The following is a 24,581-nucleotide window of genomic DNA, read 5'->3' as shown; positions in this document are numbered from 1 at the left end:
TATGCTTGCTTCATCCCTCAAACACACCTAGATAAATACCAAATCATTCTGAAGATCTAAGACATCAATTTGAGGACTGAGAAAACAAACTGCAACAACTAGAGGGAAAAAAGAGACTACACTGTGGAAGGTAGGAAGTACAGAGACATGATTTGAGGAAAGAAAAAAATCACAGGTGCTATAGAGGAGAGGAGGCCTTGATCATGGAGAGAGGAAATAACAGGAACAGCACAAAAGGGATCGCACGAGAAAAATGCTTCCCCAAAACCAATGATTGAGAGAACAAGAGGAGCTAATTATTGTGAATTTTTACAACCAGCAAAGCTCAAAGACTGAAGTTTTAGAAGTCCATGTGATGGATGGAATGGAGCCCAGTGGGCACAGCTCTGCTCCTGTGGAGAAGGTGGGCAGAGGCCCAAGAGAAGACAACATGACCAGAAGATCGCTTGGGATGCACTGGGAGAGCTGTTGCCCCATTACTGGAGTGCTTCTGGGAGAGGTTGCTCTGCCATTCAGGTGACAAAAGGCCAGTAGGCTCCATTGTGCTGCCCCATTCTGTTGCATGAGGACAAAGGCAGCTAACCTGAATGACGAATTTTAGTGAGCTTTACCATAACCTCCAAGCTGTTGTGCATTCCTGCAACCACCTTTCTGGGGCAAATCTGCACCAGCTCCAACATGATTAAGACCTTCCCCCAGAGGACTGCATAGATCTATGCCACACTGGGTCCCTAAAGTTTGAGGTTTTGAAACTCAGCCAGCATACCTAAGATAAAACACAGGTGCACAGTGCTGCCAGGTGGGCAGATAGCTGACACAGACAGGATGAAGGCTGAGGAATGCCTGGGACACAGGAGAAGAGATTATATTTGTATCATTGGAGTCCCAGAAGAAGAAGAAGACAGGGAAAAGGGGGCAGGTTTATTTGAGCTGAGAAAGTTATAGATGAAAACTTCCCTAATCTGGAGAAGGAAACAGACATCCAAATCCAGGAGGCAAAGAAAATGCCTATCAAACTCAACAAAAGCAGGCCAATACCAAGACATATCTTAGTAAAATTTGCAAAATACAGATGAGGAAAAAATCCTAAAAGCAGCAAGGGAAAAGAAATATCTAACTTAAAAGGAAGACAAATTAGGTTAGCAGCAGATCTCTTCACAGACACTTGGGAGGCCAGACAGTAACAGCATGGTATATAAAAGATGTTGAATGGGAAAAATATTCAACCAAGAATACTTTATCCAGCAAGACTGTCATTCAGAATAGAGGGACAGATAAAGAGTTTCCCAGCAAACAAAAATTAACAGAATTCATGGCCACTAAACCAGCTCTATAAGAAATATTAAAGGAGAGTCTTTGAGTGGGAAAGACCAACATCAACAAAGACTAGAAAAGAACAGAAAATCTCCAGAAACAACAACTTAACAAGTAATACAAGGGCACAAAGTTTTGTATCTATCCATAATCACTCTGAATGCAAATAGACTAAATGCTCCAATCAAAAGACAGTGTATCAGAATAGATAAAAAACAAGACCCACCTACATGCTGCCCATAATAGATTCATTTTAGATATAAATATACTTGCAGATTGAAAGTGAGGAGATGGAGAACCACCTATTATCATGCTAATGGTATCATGCAAAATAAAGTAAAAGTAGCCATACTGATATCAAATTAGATTTTAAAACAAAGCCTGTAACAAATGAAAAAGGTCACCATAAAAAAAAAGAAAGAAAAAGGTCACCGTATCATAATAAAGTGAACTATACAACAACTTGATCTAACAATTATAAATATTTATGCCCTCAAATTGGGAGCACCCAAATATATAAATCAATTAATAACAAACATAAACTCCTTGGTAACCATACAATAATAGTAGTGGATTTTAATACCCCACTTACAGAAATGGACAGATCACTTAAGCAGAAAACCAACAAGGAAACAAAGGCTTTGAAGGATGCACTGGACCAGATGTACTTAACAGATATTTTCAGAGCATTTCATCCTAAAGCAACAGAATATACATTCTTTTTGAGTGCACATGGACATTCTCTAGAATGTATCACATAGTAGGTCATAAATCAGGCCTTAACAAATACAAGACTGAGATCAAACCATGTATGTTTACTGACCACTACATTATGAAACTTGAAGTCAACCATAAGAAAAAATATGGAAAGGCCACAAATACATGGAAGTTAAAGAAATTCTACTAAACATTGACTGGATTAACCAGGAAATTAAAGAAGAAATTTTAAAAATGCATAGAAACAAATAAAAATGAAAACACAACTGTCCAAAACCTTTAGGATACAGCAAAAGCAGTCAAAATCAAGAATACATCCCTAAAATAGAAAGGAAATACATCCCTAAAAGAGAAAGGAAACAAATAAAGTCACAAATGAGAGAGAAGAAATCACAACCAATACTACAGAAACACAAACAATTATAAATAGAGAATATTAGGGCAGCCTGGGTGGCTTAGCGGTTTAGCACTGCCTTCAACCCAGAGCGTGATCCTGGAGACCCGGGATCGAGTCCCATGTCAGGCTCCTGCATGGAGCCTTCTTCTCCCTCCGCCTATGTCTCTGCCTCTCTCTCTCTCTCTCTCTCTCTCTATCTATCTCTCTCTTCTGTGTATTCTCATGAATAAATAAATAAAATCTTAAAAAAATAGAGAATATTATAAAAAATTATATGCCAACAAACTGGACAATCTGGAAGAAATGGATAAATTTCTAGAAACATATAAACTCCCAAAACTGATACAGAAAGAAATAGAAAATTTGAACAACTGATAACCAGCAAAGAAATTGAATCAGTAATCAAAAATCTCCCAACAAACAAAAGTTCAGAGCCAGATGGATTCCCACAGGAATTCTACCAGAATACTTAAAGAAGAGTTAATATCTATTCTTCTCAAATTGTTCCAAACTTCCAAACTCATTCTACTAGGCCAGCATTACCTTGATTACAATACCAGATGAAGACCCCACTGAAAAGGAGAAATACAGGCCAATATCCCTGATGAACAAGGACGCAAAAATTCTCAACAATATACTGGCGAATTGAATCCAACAGTACATTAAAAGAATCATTTACCATAATCAGGTAGGATTTATTCCTGGGCTGCAAGGGTGGTTCAATATTAGCAAATCAATCAACATGATACAACACATTCACAAAAAAAGGGATAAGAACCATATAATCTCAATACATGCAGAATAAGCAATTAACAAAGTACAGCATCCACTTTTGATAAAAACCTTCAATATAGTGGGATAGAGGGAACTATGTCAACACCGTAAAGGCTATAAACAAAAAAATCACAGCTATTATAATCCTCAATGGGGAACAACTGAGAGCTTTTCCTCTACAGGCAGGAACAAGACAGGGACTTTCACTCTCATCATTGTTATTTAGCATAATACTAGAAGTCTTAGCCTCAGTAATTAAACAACAAAGAAGTAAAATACATCCAGATCAGCAAGGAAGAAATCAAATTTGCACTATTCAAAGACAACATGCTACTCTATGTAGAAAACTCAAAAAACGCCACCACAAAAACTGCTAAAACTGATACAGAAACTCACTAAAATCACAGGATACAAAATCAATGTATAGTAATTTGTTGGATTTCTATGCACCAATAATGAAACAGCAAAAAGAGAAATCAAGAAACCATTTACAATTCTACCAAAAATCATAAAATATCTAGGAATAAATTTAACCAAAGAGGTAAAAGATGTGTTTTCTGAAAACTTCAAAACACGAATAAAATTGAAGAGGATACACAGAAATGGAAATATATTCTCAGCTCATGGATTGGAAGAAAAATATTGTTAAAATGTCTATACTTCCCAAAGCAATCTACACATTTAATGCAATCTCTACCAAAATACCAAAAGCATTTTTCACAAGGCGACAACAAACAACCCTAAAATTTGTATGGCATCACAAATAGCCAAATACTCTTGAAAAGGGAAAGCAAAGCTGGGGGCATTACAGTTCCAGACTTCAAGTTATATTACAGAGTTATAGTGATCAAGTCAGTATAGTACTGGCACAAAAACATGCACTTAAGATCAATGGAACAGAACAGAAAACGCAGAAATGAACCCACAACTATATGGTCAACTAATCAACAAAGCAGGAAAGAATATCCAACAGAAAAGAGACAAGTTTTTTCAACAAATGATGTTGGAAAAACTGAACAAGACACCAACATGCAGAAGAATGAAACTAGACCATTTTCTCATGCCACACACAAAAATAAATTCAAAACGTATGAAAGACCTAAATGTGAGACAAGAAATCATCAAAATCCTAGAGGAGAACACAGACAGTAATCTCTCTGACATTAACCACAGCAACTTCTTACTAGACGCATCTCCACAGGCAAGGGAAACAAAAGAAAATGAACTACTGGGACTTCAAGATAAAAGCTTCTACACAGCCAAAGAAACAATCAACAAAACTAAAAGGCAAATTTCAGAATGGGAGAAGATATTTGCCCATGACATATCCAATAAAGGGTTAGCATCCAAAATCTATAAAGAACTTAACAAACAACACCCAAAAAAAAACAAATAATCCAGTTAAGGAATGGGCATAAAACATGAATAGATATTTTGGTGGGGGGGGGCGGGCGGGGGGAATGATTACCAGAAGCTTTAAAGCAACACAAATATCCTGTTTCTCCTTAAGGTTTCACTCCCCAATTTCAATATTAAGTGGATTATTCTTTTTTTTTTAAGATTTTTTTTTTTATTTATTTAATCCTGAAAGACACAGAGAGAGAGAGAGAGAGAGAGAGAGAGGCAGAGGCACAGGCAGAGGGAAAAGCAGGCCCCATGCAGGGAGCCCGACATGGGACATGGGACTCAATCCGGTCTCCCAGATCACACCCCGGGCCAAAGGCCACACTAAACTGCTGAGCCACCAGGGCTGCCCTAAGTGGATTATTCTTATAGCAATTATTACTGTGGGATTCTAACAGTGATTTTTTAATTTCTCTCATTCCTTCTACATTTATTATTTAGAATATTTCTGTAAAGAATTTTTGTTCATCCTCACCAATTTATTATTTATTAAATCACTTAAATCAGTATAGAATTAGATTATTTTGCTTTTTGAATAAAAATGCAATGCAATCATTATATTATTTATATTTCATCCATTGAGAATTCTTTTTTTGTTGTTGTTGTTGTTGTTTTTTTGAGAATTCTTTTAAGTTGGCGCTGTGTCCCTTTGGCATGATCATGACCCCGTCCTTTTTTTTTTTTTTTAAGACTTTATTTATTTATTCATGATAGACATAGAGAGAGAGAGAGAGAGAGACGGGCAGAGACATAGGCAAAGGGAGAAGAAGAGGGAGAAGCAGGCTCCATGCAGGGAGTCCGACGTGGGACTCGATCCCGGGACTCCAGGATCACGCCCTGGACCAAAGGCAGGAGCCAAACCGCTGAGCTACCCAGGGATCCCCCCCCCGCCCTTTTTTTTAAGCTGTTTCTTACTTTCTGACACCAAACAGTCCTCTGGGCTCATCATGTACTTTCCCTGTCCCAGCGCTAGAATTACCCATTTCTCTATGGAGCCCTGGTTCTTCTCAATAGAAAACAGTATTTAGAAACCAAGATGTAGGCTACTGGGATGTCATGGCTTCTAGACCCTCTTGACAAATAGAATTAGGAAATACATGTATATATACTAACCTATGTATACACACATATCCATATTTACTTCTTTGTATATACATTAAAATAAGCAGGAATTTATACTATTATCTCAGACCCTAACCCAACACTACAGGATTCACTGTTTGTAGTCTTCGCTCTTTGTAGTCTTCACTCTTTATACATATTTTTAACCTCTTTCTCTGACAACGGAAAACCTAACTTAGATTAAACACAATTTATTTGCCCAAACCTAGTAAACATATAAATTATTGTTAGAAATGTTAATTTATACCATGTGACAAATTTACTAACCAGAATACAATTTTACATAGTTTTTTTCTTTAGCTTTACAGTATCCAAACTGTCTTCCGAAGTTACTTAGATCTGCTTTCTTTTTCTTTTTTTTTTTTATGTTATGTTATTTGTAATACAATTAAATTTACTTGTCACAGTTTACATCCTGGGATCCTCTGATATTCTAGTCGACTTTCCTTTTTAATCTGCATTCAGGAAAATTGGTTCTTTGTGGTACACAATACAGGTTTTTGACCTATGCATGGAGTCATGTATAACCTAACACAGTATGATAAAGAACAATTCCATAACAAAAAATTCCATCTTGAGGTACCCTTGAAATCAATCCCTACCTTTGCTACTCCTGGCAAATACTGATATTTTCCATCCCCATAGTTCCAGATCATTTGATACATGAAATAATATAACATGTAGCCTTTGGGTCTGGTTTCTTTCACTAAGCAAAAAACATTTAAGATTCAATCATGTTGCATGAACCAAAAGCTTTTTCATTTTTGCTTTTCACATATTTCAAAGTTTATGTAGCAGGTATCATTGCACTCTGTCCCCATTCCCACTGTCCATTTGGTTTCAGGACAATGCAATGTCAGTGACTCACTGAAAGTAAGTTCTGCAGTATCTCTCTACTTTTCAGCCTCAAAATTTTCACTAGTGCCAGGACAAACTATTGATCAGACATTCTGGCACAGTTCAGAAATACAATACCCCGCCCGCAAAGGCATCACTCAACCAATGGAGGATGAGAATCCTTAGATAAGTACCCCACCCTCCTAGTCCCTTGGTGGGTTAACTTTGAGAAGCATTCTAGAAAGTTCTTTGTAGGTCCCCAGTGGGTGTGAGTCCAAATTTCCAAGTACACTAGCCAGCTTAACAACAGACATATTATGGGTTTTTCTCCATTCTTTGAAACCTCTCTGTTCCCTCAGTTGTGCTTTCTAGGTTCACCTCCCTAATAAACTATTTCACCCAAGTCCTTGTGTCAGGCTTGGGATTATTTGACCCAAGTCCTTGTGTCAGGCTATTACCTGTTCTAGAATACTCTCCCCGGGTATCCCTATGATTCACTCTCTCATCTACATGAGGTGTTTACTGCTACTTCTCAATGAACTCTTCTCTCACCACCCATTTCAAATTGCAAGCCGTGCCCTCTTATTTATTTAACAGCACTTTATCCAATAGCACTTAACTTCACCTATATATGTGTGTATAATTAATTTTGTTAATTTCAATTAGAATTTAGGCTTCATGAATGCAGTGATTTTAGTGTAATTTGTTAACTGTTGTGTCTCTAACACTTAAAACACTCCTTGGCACATAGTAGGCACTCAATAAAAATATACTGAATAAATTAATTTTTTCAGAAGGTTGCTTTTATTCAATATAAGAACAGATTTCCTATTAAAAAAAAAAACCTGAAAACTATTAACCTTCAAAACTGAATGGCATTCAAAATGAAGCCAGCTGATTCCATCATAAATATTATTTAAAACATTCCCACAGTTAGCATGAAGTCTAACTGGATTTTCTGAATTGCCTTTGAATTCTAAGGTATTATAATCATATAAACTATAAAAGACTATAGGATGAGATTATTCTTAGCAATTCAAATGAAGCCAAATATAATAACTGTATGCCATGCATTTGGTTAGCCTATTTAATGATTCCAAATAGAATGACACCTACACAATAGAGATGGATATAGGGAAGAATTTTTTTCATCTGTGAAATTATTTTCATTATATCTTTATTACCTGGGCACTGGATAAAGGACCACTCATAGTTCTTTTCTTTAGGACAAAGACTGGTATCAAGAACCATCTCATTATTGTGCATCCCAACAAGCTTCATTGGTCCTCGTGAAGATCCTTCAATGCAGTGTCCTCTTCCTGTATTACTAGGATCATTGCACCAGCCACATCCAGGCTGTTCCAAACAATGTCCACAGGTTCTCAAGCCAGAGCAATTTTGAGCTGCATGACAGGAACATTAACAAAATACGTTATATGACTTTATTTTTTTTTATATGACTTTATATTCAAATAGAATTGTAAGCTAATGGAAAAATAATACTATCCAAAAAAGACTATAAAAAGTTGTCTATAGTTAATATAAACATTTTTTGTAATAATATCTAAGAGCTAGCAATTACTTAAAGTGAATAAAATGTACATCATGAGCAAAGAGATTTTCACTTAAAGGTGAAAAAGGATATAGTAACCATGACATGGAGAAAAATGAAGTAAGCATTTAAAGGGTCCTGGGAACTTTGCCTGTTTTTAGCACCTTTTGGAAGTTGATCCAGGGACCTACAGACCACACTGACTCTTGTCCATGATTTAGAGCCATGTAGCTGCTCTTGTTGTGCCTAGTGAGGGCCTTCATGAAAAAACTCTGCATCTGCCTGTGAACATCCACTGTAATTGCTGCCTGCCCATCCCATGAGACAGCTTAGCCCCATGTGTACTGCCTTTCATTGACAATACTCTGCCCAAGGATCTAAGATACCAGCATTGGCTATCATGTGCTGAGTAAACTCAGTTTCACCCAAAGAACCAAACTGAATGGGAATATGGGCACCAGATCACTATGTCAACCAAGCAACCAGCAAAAGCTCTGACACTCAGGGCTGCAGAATATCCCTCCAAGACTCACACACTATAGCTCAACCTTTTTGTTTAATTGATCTATAATCTATGAGCTTCAACAAAGCTTATGAATACTGTGATGCCTTTTACAAGAATGAACATGTTACAGTTTGTCATTATATTTACTACAGTTGCTATGTGATGTTTTAAATTTTAAATTCATAATTAGAGTATCCTATATTAGGCTGAAACTTCCTTTAATTACTTTTACTGATATTTTGCTAGAAAAGGCACTCTTTGTCTTGGAAATTGTTTATCCATAGACGATAGTGACAGAGGTATAAGACATGAATAATGTTTTAGCCACATGCTAGAAAAAACCTAGAGGGAGAAAAAACTGTAATTCTGGCAGACTGAATTTCATTGTTATGGAGGCAATAACTTAATTGCCACTCGGTGTTTTAATATATTGAAAACAGAAATGTTTCTCAGATTGCTGCCAACAGGAATGGCACAAGCTTCTCAGTGAACATCAAGAACTCACTATAGTGAACTGTGCAGAGATAATAGAGTATTGGATTAAAGAATTAATCAATTATAACATGATTTGTTATGAAGAATTTTTTTGTATGCTAAGAATTTAAGAGATAAGATTGAAGAAAGTGGAAAATGAGTGCTCTCCTATATTTCCTTAATAATAATTTAAAAAGAAAAAATAATTTAAAAAGGAAGAACACTCTGAATCATTGAATACAACTGACTAATGTTATTTCTGTAGATAAATAATTCATTGACATGAACATATTTGCTTTTGGAATATATATTTCTTCAGCAGTACAGTGTTAAAAGATCCTAGATAACTGAATGTTTCATATATTACCATACTCTGTTTAGCCTTCAGGCTTTGAAACAGTTCTCACATATATGATTGTAGCTACCCCACAGTACTGTTGACTGGATTATCCTAATTGTCTTCAAAACTACGGGTTGCTACAAAATCAATAGAAAACAATGGAAAATATCAAATTAGGTATGTTATCTTAACATTGCAATTATTTATTATCATGTGATGATTTGAAGTATATCTTTATTTTATTAGGTCTCACCCAGAATAAATATAGTTTTATATTTATAGTCTATGGATATCTCCCAGGAAAGTAAATTTTATTTTAGGACTATCTTTTTAAGAAAATATAACCAATAAAATGTCTTGAAGAACCATTACATACAAAGTAAATCTAAACTATTCTCAAGTACAACATTCCTGTTAATGCTTTCCAAACTGCTTGGGAAATCTTAGATGAAAGAATGCTGGGTTTATTGCACTGGCTGAATGGCAAACTATGAATCTTCTAGTTCTCTTTATCTATTTGATTTTAGGTTTTAACAAAAAATTATAAAATGTCATTTTCAGAATGATATTTTATTTCTCAGATTTTATTTTACATATGAAACTATTATATAAAGTAATGTTGGTTTTCCTTTTGCTCAAGAGCAGAAAGCAACAGGCACTGCTTAAAGATTAAAAGAAAATGTATTAATGTATTATTTAGTATTTAATAATGATTCAAAACTTGACAGATTCTGTTTTTTAGACAATACAGGAAAGCTTTTGTAGGCTATGCCATTTTTTTCTGTTATGAATAGTATAGAGACTGTATAAACTATAAGTACGTAAAGCAATCACTTTTATTTATTTTTGGGTTTTTTAAAAATTAAGTTGTAAAATATTCAATATGGTTATTGAAATGTGTAAGAATTTGAAAAATCAGTCTGTAAGAAATTATGTCATCAGATGATTACTGGAGACTTCTGGTTTCTGATCCAGCAGCACCTTAGGAATTCAGAAGTTACCATTCCATCCTAACAAAAAGTTAAAAAGTAGCACAAAATGAAAAGTCAACAACTCTTCTGAGCTCTGTCAGAGAAGTGAGGTCACAGGGCAAATCACTGCCTGTTAAGACTGGCAAGAGGGAGGATACAGAGAATCAATATACCAAATTTGAAGCCTCTGGAGGAGCCAGTGTCTAGGGAAGAAACCCTAAACTGTGGCTGCTCAACAGCTGGAAGTTCAGTGTGGACGACTCTGAGAGCTGAAATTCCCAGAAGGACCCAGTCACCAGGGGCACTCCCACACTTTTGTGAGTTTTACCTCCAGAACTCTACAAAGTCCTCACAATGCACATCAAAGAAAATACTTCTTGTGCTTCCAGCACAGGAACACAAAAATGAACCATTCTGAAACATGCCAGAGCATTCTGTTCTTCTTAACAAGCACTGGAAAAACTATTTAACAGAGCCTAAACAGCTGAGGTTTTCTCAGAGCCTACCTGACCTGTTAAAGGGAAATACCCAATTCTAGCCTGCTCTGGCCTTCCACGTGGGAAGAAGAAACATACAATTCTAGCTCCCTTCAGCTATCCAGTACCACCTGAGAGAGGGGGAGAAAGCTGAGAAGCTCTAGTGAAGTTCACAGCATGAAGTATAAGTTCACCAAAAGACTGAGACTTAATCAATCAGTTACAGACCACTTCTGCTCCTTCCACACCCTACCACTACGTTAAGTAAAGGCCTACTGACAGCAGTCTCTCTTATCTATAAATAAAACCTGGCTATCAAGAAAAAAAAATTACAAGGCATGCCAAGAGGCAAAAAACACAATGTGAAGAGACAGAGCAAGCATCAGACCAGATATGGCAAGAATATTAGAATTATCAATCCATGAATTTAACTTTTAAAAAGATTTTATTTGGGATCCCTGGGTGGCTCAGCGGTTTGGTGCCTGCCTTCAGCCCAGGGCGTGATCCTGGAGTCCCGGGATCTAGTTCTACGTGAGGCTCCCTGTTTGGAGCCTGCTTCTCCCTCTGCCTGTGTGTCTGCCTCTGCCTCTCTCTCTCTGTCTCTCATGAATAAATAAATAAAATAATAAAAGCAGGCTGATGTGGGACTTTGATCCCAAGACCCCAGGATCACAACCTGAGCCAAAGGCTCAACAGCTGAGCCACCCGGGTGCCCCCAGACCTGGAATTTAAATCAGCTATGATTAATATGCTAAAGGTCCTAATGGTAACATGCAAGAACAGATGAACATTTGTAAGCAAAACTAGAAAACTCCCAGAAGAAAGCATATAAGATCTAGATGACCTTGAGTTCGGTGATGATGTTTTAGCTATGAACCAAAGGCACAATCCATGAAAGAAAAAAAACTGATAAACTAGACTTCGTTAAAACTCAAATTTAAAATTTCTGCTCTGCAAAGACACTGTCAAGAGAATGAAAATGAAAGCCATATACTGTAAAAAAATATTTAGGAAAGACTCACCTGATGAAGGACTGTTTCTAAAATACACAAAGAACACATAACTCAATAAGAAAACAAACAACCCAATTTTTAAAACATGCAAAACACCTAAACAGATATCTCAGCAAAGAAGACATACAGAGACAAGTATGAAAAGATACTCCACATCACGTCACTAGAGAACTGCAAATTAAAACAATGAGATACCCCTATTAAAATGCCAAAATCCCAAAACTGACAATATCAAATGGTGGTATGTAAGAATGCAAAGTAACAGAAACATTCATTGCTCATGGGACTGTAAAATATGGCCACTTTTAAAGACAGTTTGGAGGTTTCTTAGAAAACTAAACATAGTTTTACCATAAAATCTATCAATAACATTCCTTGATATTTACCCAAATGAACTGAAAATTTATGTCTGCCCAATAACCTGCACATAGATTTTTACTGCAGCTTTATTCATAACTGCCAAAACTTGCCAAAAGCAGCAAGATTTCTTTTAGTACGTGAGTAGATAAATTGTGGTACAACCAGACAATGTAATGTCATTCAGCTCTAAAAATAAATAAGCTCCCAAGCCATGAAAAGACATGAAGGAAACTTAAATACATATTACCAAGTGAAAGAAACCAATCTGAGAAGCTACATATTATATGATTCCAACTATATGATATTCTGGAAAAGGCAAAACCATATAGACAGTAAAAATATTAGTGATTGCCAAGAGTTAGGAGAAAAAGAAGGATGAATAGGTGGAGCTCAGAAGAATTTTAGGCAGAGAAACCACTATGTATGATACTATAATGATGGATGCGTGCCATTATATATTTGTCAAACTCTACAGAATGTATCATACCAAGAGTGAACCCTAATGTAAACTACAGACTTTGTGCTATAATGATGTCAATGTAGATTCATCTGGGTAGCAAATGTACCACTCTGGCATGGGATGTTGACAGGGCAGGGGTAGATTGTGCATATGTAGGGGCAAAGGATATATAGGAACTCTGCATCTTCCTCTCAAAATTGCTATGAACCTAAAGCTACTCTAAAAATTAAATTTTATTCAATTTTAAAACGATTACCTTCCCTAACTGCCAAGAGAAAAAGATGTTTAAATTGAACATGTACATAGACCTGCAAAATACTGAAAGAAATACAGATTTGTGAGACGTGTACTGTATTCTCACATTTCCTATTATTTCATTTTTACTGCATCAACTTAATTGCATTTTTATATTTGAACTTTTATATATTAGGAACTAAGTCTTCTATTATTGTTCTAAATTATCCTTTTGAAATGCATTTTCACAAAGAGAATAACCAATATTTTAAGTAAAAGTGTCAATTTTTAATAATTGCAGTTATTAAAAAAGCTTTCCCAGAAAACATTACATAAAATTTGTCTTAAGATATATTTCTTTTCTTCAATTTGTGGATTTTAAGTACTAATATCACAATATTATAACTGAAAAACTCTTGGGATTATTATAAAATCCATATTTGTGTTTCATTAGCAAAGAAAAGTTTCCTTCAAGTTCCATTTACTTGGCAATCTCAAATGATTGCTGAAACAACTTTCTAAAAAGCAACATAAAATATATACCATTGCTAATAAAGCTTTATTTATAATTCTAAGAATGTTTTTAAAGAGTTACTACTGTTAAATGTTTAGGGAAGGACCAGACACATATAGCAGAAATGATCATATAAATCCATTACGTATAATTAATGCTAACAAGATATAAAGTTAAAGGCAAAAGTATGACAAAAAACATTGCCCGAAAGGTGATGTCCATTAAACAATAACACTCAACTACTTTTTAGCACTCATATTTTGAGCAAGGATGCCACCTTTATTACTAGTCCTTATTTTATGTTCTGACATTCCTTATTGCTCATTAAAAGCATGTTGGTTAAAAACAGGGAAGAATGACGTAACAGAGAAGGAGTTTGTTTCTCACAAGACGTAGATCACCGCTAGGTGAATACTACTTCCAGAAAACACAAGGTCTCCTTGAAGCAAAGTCCAATGGCCCTCTTCCCCACAAGGATGTAAAGGACATATAATTTAAAGGGCTATGGGACAAAAATAACTGTTATTGGCTATTATCAGCACAAATAAGGTATAGACAGCCACCAAAAAGGCAAATGTGGTAACAGACATAAACAGTGAAACAAGAGGCTTACAGAAAAGAAAAATCCATCAGACTAGACTAACTGCTCGAGAACAAATGGTTGAAGTAGAAAACAAAACTCTTAAGACATCAAAAATCAAGACAGTAACAAAAGAAAAGGGTCAAAAACAAAAAACATAAAAGCAGAACTTAACAACTGATCCACACAACCCTAGCAGACAGACCTACCAGCAGTACATATCCTAATTTAGTTCATCAGTGGTGACGATGCACTTCGTACCAGTGTTTAATGTTTCATTTACCTTCTCAAAAAAAAATATGGTTACAGTTTTTATAGTGGAAATACAGGTTACAGTTTTTATAGTGGAAATACAGGTTCTCAGCACTTTAAAATAGATTAAAAGTCCACAAATAAGCAACCATAAAGAAGAAAAATATGAATTGTAACAAACAGATGGAAAATACAAGTGAATTTAAGACATTGAGATTTACTTTGAAATTCCAACCACTACTTTAAGATTTCTAAAAACAATATATGGAAGAAAACAATCTAAGCATTAAAGACCATTTTTAGCAAGTAAAGAAATTACTCTTCAGATTCAAAGAGCCAATGAGAATCCATTTTTTAAAAGCCAACTCAATTACTGGAAAATTAAATTGAAATAAGTTACAAAATTTGGAATGCCAAGGATAAAGAGAAAAAAAATCTTAAAATCTTTTATTTCTTAAAGAATTTCTTTTAAATGATTCCCCACAAAGGAATGAAAATCAAAGTCACATGAGAATTCTCACTCATAGCATCAAATGCTACAGGGTCTGAGGAAAGAATTACTTAGAACTCCCACATCCAGCCACTTTATCATTCTGTTTATTTACATGAACATATCATTATGTTTATTTACATGAACATAAAAAAATACACTTTAGACATATACAAATTAAATGTTTACTAACCACAAATTTATTTGAAAGAATTACTGAAGACTATTATCCAAATGTGAATAAATGAGAAGGAAGATATGGAATACATGAAAGATTTGTGAGCAGTAAAAACGACTTAGATTTAACTCTAAATAACTTTTAGAAAGTTCTTAAGCGTATAAGAGCTTAGAGACTTTACATGCTTCTTTTTCCCTGCCTTTTACCCTTCTACCCTATAATACCCACAGAGAAGTTCATAAAGAAAGATGTGAGATTAATAAATTACTGTACAGAAATGCTCTGTGCCTGCACCCAGCCTGGAGATAGAACAGTGCCTCCCTTGTGCCCCTGTCCTAGTCAGCATCCCAATCTTTTCTCAGCAGTATCCACTATCTGTCATTTACATTAACTTTTGCCTCACTCCACAGTTTTGCCACCTAAATATTCATTCCTAAACAAGAGAGGTTAGTCTTGCCTGTTTTTGAACTTTATCTAAATGGAGTCACACAGTATGTCATCCTTTGTGTCTGACTTCTTTTACCAAACATTAATGTTTGTGGAAAGACAAATATGACTATGAAGATATAAGAAGAAGAGTCTGAGTACTCTCTCAATTGCCCCCAAATCTCCAGCACTGGTATGGGCAGCTGACACCTAATAAGATGTTTTCTGTGGGAGTGAGACCATTTTATGCTTGCAACAACCACAATGCCATGCACTGAATGAGGTACATCACCATTCCCTATCAAAGTTCCTAAAAAAGGATAGCAACAAGGAGCTCAATGCCTAATACACCCAGCCATGCCCATCCCAGAAACACCCCACCACTTGATGCCAAGATCCTGAGAAAACAAGTACATACAATAGCCATATCCTAGAACTTCTAGCCTGCATTGTGGCACTTATTTGCTCTTCATTCAACATTGGTGCCTGATATGGAGCAAATATGGGTTTGGCTGGGTTGGTAGACTATGGAGGTATCTTTGGGAGTGATGTAAGCTCTGGAAAGGCCAATGAGTCTCCACCTGCACTGTCTTAAGCAGCTAGCTACCTCTAAATGAGAAGGTCACTCATCCAAGAAAGAAGGGCTTATAACTGGGTGGCCATGTTGTCTGTGGGCCACTAGATCCAGGGGCAAGCCTCAAAACAGAAGATTCACCACCAAAAGGTATCTCAGACTTAGGGAGCCCCTCTTAAAAGCAGCAGCTCTTCCTTCCTCTTAGAGTATAAACAAGAGAGCTCAGAAGAAGGATAGAAGGAAGAACAGATGGGCAAGTAATGCATGTTACTGCTAGGATACTTATCCATACTTTATAATAGTTATGTCGATAGTGGCTACTCCTATGTAAGGAAGCCAACAGGCTGATAAGTCCAAAAGAAACTTTAAAAAGTTGTAGGAACAAGTTGTGTTATGGGCCAAACTCCCAGGAAACCTGCAAGTGCCTGTTTGTAGGAGGGAAAGAAACAGAGGGAAGCCAGTAGACTGATGCAAAAACCTGAAATGGACATACAAGAGTTGTAAAAATAGAGTGAGAGAAGACATGATAGGGTAATTGTTAGAATAAAAAAAATAGAATAGGGATGACAAGACCCCCTGAAAAGTATTCCCTTATAAAGATTAAAACTTCCCCTTCCCTATTCCATTGAACACCCTTCAACTACAACATATTCCTGAGTTTAACCCACAAGGGGCTTCAAGTGGCTGCTGTTTTGTCTCCTTTCATGGCACTGTCACTGCAGCTCCTTTGGGATCTGACACCCATTAATCAGATTCACTAATTGTAAACCCAGCTTATTGCAGGTAAAAGTCCTGGGAAGAAAAACAAAACTAAAGAAACCTAAGGACTCCCGTTAAGCTTTGCAGACATTCGGGTGCTGGGAAGTGTGGTAATGAAGAGGAACAAAATATTCCTCTCATTTCATCTGTGCCTATTTGGATTTAGCAAGTGAGTAGATGTTTTACTTTGTCTAAATAAAGGATTTCTGGATGAACATACACTTGAATTCCAATTTTATCTAAGGTGATTCTGTAGCTAACTGTGGTTGTAGAATGGTGACCCTAGGCACCTGCAGAGTATATCCCCCAAAAGGATGTAAAGTATAGATCAGTCACAGGAGGGACAGACCCCAATTAGTGTGGCATGAATGAATTGATTCAACATTGAAAAGCAGATAGTAGGAGCAATGGAAGTAAATAATCCTTCCATCCTTCTTATTATAAATCTGAACAGACCAACTAATTCATGCCCCTGTTGGAAAGGCATTTTTTTTTAATGAGGCCCAATGTCAGAGGATAGATTATGGAAAGAAACTCTACGTTCTGCTAGCACAAAGCTAGCTGAGACCCGCAGCTTCTACATTTTCCCAAGCCAAAAAAAAAAGCTGCATGTGGCCTCAAAATCCTACAAGGACACCAGGTGCTATCAGTAGTGTTATGCAAGTCTTTAAAAATATCAGTCATGTAAGACATGGGAATGGGAACAGTGCTAGAACAAAGGACACTGAAGAAGCAAAGGACACAACAAAGCAGTATGTGTCCCTTGCAGTAATAAGCACTTTCTTGAAATGTTACACTATTTGCAATATACACTCAGAGTTGGGGAGAGCACAAATGTGGCAAAATGTGTGACTTTGTGTGTGTGTAGGGTAAAATAATTAGTAAAATTCAAAATAATGGTATAAATCTGGGGCTTATACTATTAATAGGTTTTAAAACTAGCTACAAGTTTTTCCCATCTTAAAAACTTCTTCAAATGTTTAATACCTCCTTCCACCACAGAAAACTGATTTATGATGCCTTTAAATGAAAAGTCACTCTAGATAAATACTTACGAGAGCAGGTGGCAGTTTGCCACTCCAGACACTGTCCATACGGAAAAGAGATAATGTAAGCATTAGAGTCAACGCATCGTCTGGTACTACTGCACCACATACACTCCATGCCGTTGCTTGTACAGTTGGAGCAGGATGTCCTTAGAGAACATGGCTTTTTGCATGGCCTGGCATTTTGATTTGGACTAACTGGAATAAATCAACAAACATAATTATTTTATTTGTTAACTGTATTTTAACACAGGTATATGGGTTTCATTCCTTTTGCTATTTAGGGAATGTTTCAAGTAAGCCAAGTACGAGATAAAAATTATTGCAAAAAATACATGAGAAGGTAAATGAAAATGAAGATATCAATACTTCTTGAATTTATTATCAAATTTGAAAATTATAATTCTTTGGAGAATTTTAATCCTTTAACAAAGTACATAAAGTTACATAACTTAAAAACTTGTAAGTAGAAATGTAGCCCATGACATAGTTTTCTATCTTTGGATAAATACTACAGACACTATCATTATTTACTTTCCTGCCACAAATTTTTCCATAAACATTCCATACCTTATCAAAACAAATGCCCTGTCAGTAAACACGTCTCTGATATAAACAAACAATAAAAATAAAACAATATGCTATAAAATCTTTACATGAAATAGAATACCACTCCCATTAGGATAATTTTTTTTTTAATATTAGCAAGAAGAGGTGCCTGGGTGGCTCAGTCTGCCTTTGCCACTCCCCCTACTTGTGTTCTCTCTCTCGCTTACTCTCTCTCTCTCAAATAAATAAATAAATAAAATCTTTTTAAAAACATAAAATACTAGCATGGATGTGAAGAAATTGGAACCTTGACATTGCTAGTAGGAATGTAAAATGGTACAACTTCCATGGCAAACAGTATGACAATTCCTCAAAAAATTAAACATAGAATTACCATATGATACAGCAATTCCACTTCTGGCTATATACCCAAAAGATGTGAAACTGGAACTGGAAAATATATTTGTATACCCTTGTTCATAGCATCATTACTCACAATAGCCAATAAGTAAAAGCAACTCAAATAAATACACACTTATTGATGAATGGATAAACAAAATGTTGTAGGTGTATATAAAATGGATAATTATTCAGGCTAAAAATGGAAGGAAATTCTAACATATGCTACCATAGGGATGAACCTTGAAGACATTATGTTAAAGGAAATAAGCCAGCCATAAAAGTTCATATACCTTATGATTCCATCTATATGAGGTACCTAGATTAGTCAAACTCAGAGACAAAGTAGAAGGTGGTTGTTGTCAGGGGCTGGAGGAGTGAGTTCTGGAGAGTTATTACTTAATGAGTATGGAATTTGGGAAGATGAGAAAGTTCTAGAGATATATAGTGTTGATTGATTCACAATAATGTTGATGCACTTAGTAACACTGAACTCTACATTTTAAAATGGTTAAAATGGTAAATTTTATATTATGTATATTTTACACAATAAAAAATATTTAAAAAGAGAAAATTCAGTGTTCCTTTCTTACTTAACAAAAATCCATTTCAAGTCAAATACCATATGATTGCACTTAGATGTGGAATTTAAGAAACAAAACAAAACAAAACAAGAGAGAGGGATACAAATAAAAAAAAAAGACTTTCAACTATAGAGTACAAACTGATGGTGACCAAAGGGGAAGGGGGCAGGGTAGGATGTGTGAAACAGGTGATGGGATTAAGGAGGGCACTTGTCTTGATGAGCATCAGGTGTTGTTTGGAAGACTTGTACCTATCTGTACACCTGAAACAAATATTACACTGTATGATAACTAAATAAAAACTTAAAAAAAAAACAATATCCACTTCTAACATTTTATACTGGCTAATAAAACCAAATAAAAAATTGCAACGGGTACGGGTTGGGGTTTGAATGCCATGTCCAATATAAAAATAGTAAAGGTCAATCACCACAAAATGACATATGATGCAAAAAAATAAAAATAAAATAAAACCCAGAAAAGTTTCTTTTTACTTTGCCGAATTAAATAGATCTCTATGATAGGAAAAGAATTCTAAATTAGTTGTTAATCTTAAAAATAAATCTTTCTTCCACACACTGTTATTATAAAAGTAAAAGATGTTAACAAAATTAAGAATAGATTCAACCAAGAAATAAAGATCATATTAAAGAATAAAATTTTCCTATTTTCATAAGTTAATGCTGAGGTCACTAAAAGTGGGAAAAGTGGATAAACTAAAATTTACCAAAATATCAGGAAATCAACATCATAAAAAGATAGTGAAAGTTACTTCAGGCACAGAGACTCTCACAAGTGGAAGGGGGTGGTAGGAAGAGAAGTTGGAAACAGAATATTTTTAAAGAATTACTAGTTTACTACTTACCAACGGGTTTTTCACAGACAAGGCCATCTGCCATAGATGTACAAGGATTAGCTTTTAGGCCTGCCACTGCAGCCTTTTCTAGATATGCACAGAATCCAGAATCATTTGGTTCACCAGGAAGCCACTGCAGTGTTGTGTTTGTAAAAGGAGACATGTCTTCCCATCCCCAGTAGGATATATTGATCTTGCGTAAGCCTACCCACGGTGATACTTTCTGCAAACAGCAAAAGGAGCATTAAAAAAAGTTAGATATAAAAATACTGTCATATTCCTTAGCAAATAGTTCATTATCATTAAAAATGACATTTAAAAACATATAGAACTGGCTTTCTAATGACTTCTTGGACCAAGGATAATTAACAATTCCAGCACATTTTGGAGAATGATATAGAACAGAACACGATTTTCCAAACACAGACTCTGCACTCAAGCTACATGACTGGGGTCAGTTATTTAGTCCTTGTGAACTTCAGTTTCCTCTTCTACAAAATAAGGTTATAAATATCTGATATAAATACCTACCTTATGAGGCAAGATTATGAAAAAATTAACATATTGCTGCTGCTGCTGTTGCTCTGTTACTGCTACTATTGTTACCAGTTTAATCAGTTCTGGAGATAAGAATCTACAGCTAAGTTGCCATTACATGCACTGTGAGAGAACAGGAAACAAACTCAACAAACTGTATATAGGGGTGAGTGAAGACTTCATAACATGATCACGAAGGACCAAGAAGAATAACTGCTAGTTCAGACTTGTCTAGTACATCAGAACTTTCATGCAATTTTAGATAAAGTTATGTCATCTACTTCCACATTATGATAAAATCTGACTCCTTTGCCTAAAATTTAATAGATTGCTAAATACCATAGAACTAAATATTCTTAGTGCTCTCATTAATATTTCAAAAAGAAGCTTGAAAAGAAAATATCTTCTATAGATCTTATTTTTAATCATTAATCAATTTTAAAATGTGTTTATTCATATGATAATTTTAAAATGATATATTTTTGGTCCAAGCTACTCTCTTTACAAAATTCTGTTAGATTATAAACAACTCTATCTTTTTATTTTCTTATTTCTGCTTTAGAACTACATGGGGGGTTTTTTAATTTTTTTTTCTAACTTCCTTCAGTGATAATTGACAAAATTGTATATATTTAAGGTACACAATTTGATGTTTTAGTACACGCAAACAACATGAAATGATCACTACAATCAAGCTAATTAGCTTACCCATCACCTCACACAGTTACCTTTTTATTTGTGGTGAAACATTTAAGATCTAGTCTCTTAAATTTCAAGTATACAATACAGTATTATTAACTAGAGTAACCACGCTATACATTAAATCTCTAGAACTTATTTATCCTGTATAATTGAAACTTTGTGCCTTTTGTCCTACATCTCCACATTTCCCTCATCCCTTGCCCTGGCAACCACCACCATTCTACTATCTTCTTTTATGAAGTTTGACTTTTTTAGATTTCACATATAATTACAATCAATGTAGTATTTTTCTCTCTGCATCTGGCATAGTTCACCTAGCATAATGTCCTCTAGGTTTATGCATGTTGTTGCAAATGGCAAGATTTCTTGCTTTTGTAAGGCTAAATAATATTCCATAATACACTATATATATTTACATTTTTTTTATTCATTGACCCATCCATGAACACAGGCTATTTCCATCCTTAGCTATTGTGAATAACGCTGCAATGAACATGGGCATGCAGGATATCTCATTGATACCCTGTTTACATTCTCTTTGGATATATATACCCTCTTCGGATATATCCTATATATATGGGATTGTTGGGTCACATAGTAGTTCTATTTTTAATTTTTTGAGGAAACTAATATTGTTTTTTAATTTGACTATACCAATTTACATTCCCACCAACAGTGTACAGGATTCCTTTTTCTACACATCTTTGTCAACTTATCCCTTTTCTTTTTGTTAACAGCCACTTTAACTAACAGGTATGAGATGTTGTGTCACTTTGATTTTGATTTGTATTTCCGTGATGATTGATGATATCAAACTTTCTATCATAGTTGTTGCCACTTGAATAACCTCTTTGGGAATATGTCTATTCTTTTAGACGATTATTTTGAATTATTTGTTAGGCAGTTTGTAGCTCTCCATTTATTTAGGGTCAGTTACTGGTACTTTATTCTGTTGCTTTGATAGTGTCGTATTTCCCTGATTTTTTGTGACCCTTATGGCCTTGCATTCGTGTCTCATTTGCAGAAGTGACTACTTCTTTCTATCTTTACAGACAGACTTCAGTAGGGAAAGCCCCTCATCATTCAGCCTATCCAGAAATTCTAAAGGTCTATATGGTCGATAGAATCCAAAGGCAGGTTTATTACCGGAGGACTCAGCTAGGCTAGCCTCGTACCTAAGTCAGTGGGCAAGCAGGCCTAGAGTCTGAATCCACAGGGGCCTGCCTGGTGTCTGGATACAGAGGGGCGAGCCTAGAGCCTAGGACCACTGCAGTAGGTCTAGAGCTTGCATCCACATGAGCAGGCCAACTGCCTGGGTTCATGGCAGTGGACCTAGAATCTGTGTCTGCAGGTACAGGCCTGGATCCAGAGTGTATGGGCACCACCTGGTACAAGGGTCCACTGATGCAGGGATGGTGACTAGATCCATGAGGGCATCTGGAGCCTATATCCACTGTGGCAGGCTTACAGCTGGGCCCACACGGGCCAATCTGGAGCCTGAATCTCTTGAGCTGAAGGAAACTGGAGGTTAACATGACAACTGGGATAACCTTTGACCCTAAGTCCATGGATACCAGCTTAGTGCTAGGGTGAGCATGGCACCTGAACTCATAGGTATGGACCTGGTCATGAGTCTGTGGGGACTAGCCTTGGTGCCAGGGTTCAGTAAGGCAAGCCTGGTTCTGAGTCCATGAAGGATGGGCCTGGGACCTGGGACCACAGGGGTAAGCCTGAAGGTTGGGTACACAGGGAAAGGCCTGAAGCTTGAGTTTCCAGGGGTGAGCCTGGCCTTGACTCCACAGGAACCAGCCCAGTGCTAGAGTATACTGGGAAGGTCATAGACATTAGGTTTCCTGGAGCCTAGAGCCGCAGGCGGACAGCCTGGAGTACGAGGCCATGGGTGTCAGTCTGGAGCATGCCTGGTGCCTGGGTCAGTAGCAACCAATCAGGCACTGGGATTCACCGGGGAAGGCCTGGAACTGGGGTCAGAAGCAAAGTCAAGTGCTCATTTCACTCTCCTTCCCCTTTGCAGAAAGTTATCTCTCATCATGCTTCACTGTCCTGCATGAGCTTAGGGGAGGGATGATACAGGTATTGTGAAACTGTCCTTTCTTATTTCTACTTCTCCTGAGTGCTATGATCTCTTACCTAGATTACCTAGCTCTTGCATTTTTGTATATGAATGGTTGTTCAAACCAATGTTTCTGTGAGGGGACAAGAGCTGGAAATTTCCATTCTGTCAACTTGCTGACATTATTCCTAAACACTTCTACCTTAATATACATAATATATTTATTTTCTAAGTTACTATGTTAATAATATCATAATGTGAGATGATTTCAAAACCCCACATTACCCTTTTTATATTGCAGACTGTCAGGATAGAGAGAAATATGTGTCTCCATTTAAGTGTTTAACATACAGAAATAAGATATATAGATCCAGTGTTTATTCTAAGTATGTTATACAAATGGTCCTACAGAACTTATAAAGATAGCTATAGACCTAGAAATTTGCAAGGCGTATAACTACAATAAATTTCATAGTAAACACTCAACAAATATTTCTTAGATACAATTAAAATATCTATGAATATTCATTATGACAGATCTCTTATCACCTAGCAGAATACAGATTAGGTAATCAATAAATTATTAACAAAAGTTCATTAAAACAGATATGGTTATTTTCCACCATCCAATTCCTGAGACAGAGATAGTACTTAATAAATGTTTCTAATTATAAAAATATACATACTGCTTTGTCTTGTCATCACTACATATTTCATACATTATTCTGAAAGATATTTTGATACAAAAAGCTACAACATTTTTACAGTTCTTGATAATAACAGCAGGAGTCAATCCAACATAGATATTTCAAATTAATGATTGTCTTTCACATTACAGCGACTCTGCCTACATTTCCGACTATCTATAGTAAAGACAAGTCATTTAAAATGAAATATTACTCCCTAACTCATCATGATAAGGATCTGAGAGGAAGAGGAGAGAAATAGAAAAATGAAGCCATTGATAAAACATTTAAAGTAACTATTACCCAGTAAATGAACTGGACAGGCAGTTGAAAATCAAAGACAAATTACTATATTATGAAAATTTACTATAGCACACCATTAATCATAGCAACATTTCATTAGCCATTTCCGATAAGTAAATGATTAT

The 24,581-nt window shown here is 35.8% G+C and overlaps 1 protein-coding gene across 3 annotated transcripts in view; it reads right to left on the bottom strand.

Annotated features, from left to right (window-relative positions):
• Nucleotides 1-24,581, bottom strand: part of ATRNL1 (attractin like 1) — a 779,330-nt gene that overhangs the window by 592,508 nt on the left and 162,241 nt on the right. For all 3 annotated transcript variants that reach the window (XM_049103125.1, XM_049103126.1, XM_025467337.3), the window contains exons 16-18: nucleotides 20,167-20,380; nucleotides 17,779-17,967; nucleotides 7,750-7,968 (exon numbers count right to left, since the gene is read on the bottom strand). In XM_049103125.1, coding sequence (XP_048959082.1) covers nucleotides 7,750-7,968; nucleotides 17,779-17,967; nucleotides 20,167-20,380 — 622 coding nt within the window. The remainder of the gene's footprint in view (nucleotides 1-7,749; nucleotides 7,969-17,778; nucleotides 17,968-20,166; nucleotides 20,381-24,581) is intronic.

This window comes from Canis lupus, chromosome 28, assembly GCF_003254725.2.
Source record: "Canis lupus dingo isolate Sandy chromosome 28, ASM325472v2, whole genome shotgun sequence".
In the NCBI taxonomy this organism is placed as follows: domain Eukaryota; kingdom Metazoa; phylum Chordata; class Mammalia; order Carnivora; family Canidae; genus Canis; species Canis lupus.
Note: the sequence above shows the minus strand (reverse complement) of the source record. Positions and strands in the feature narration are given on the sequence as shown.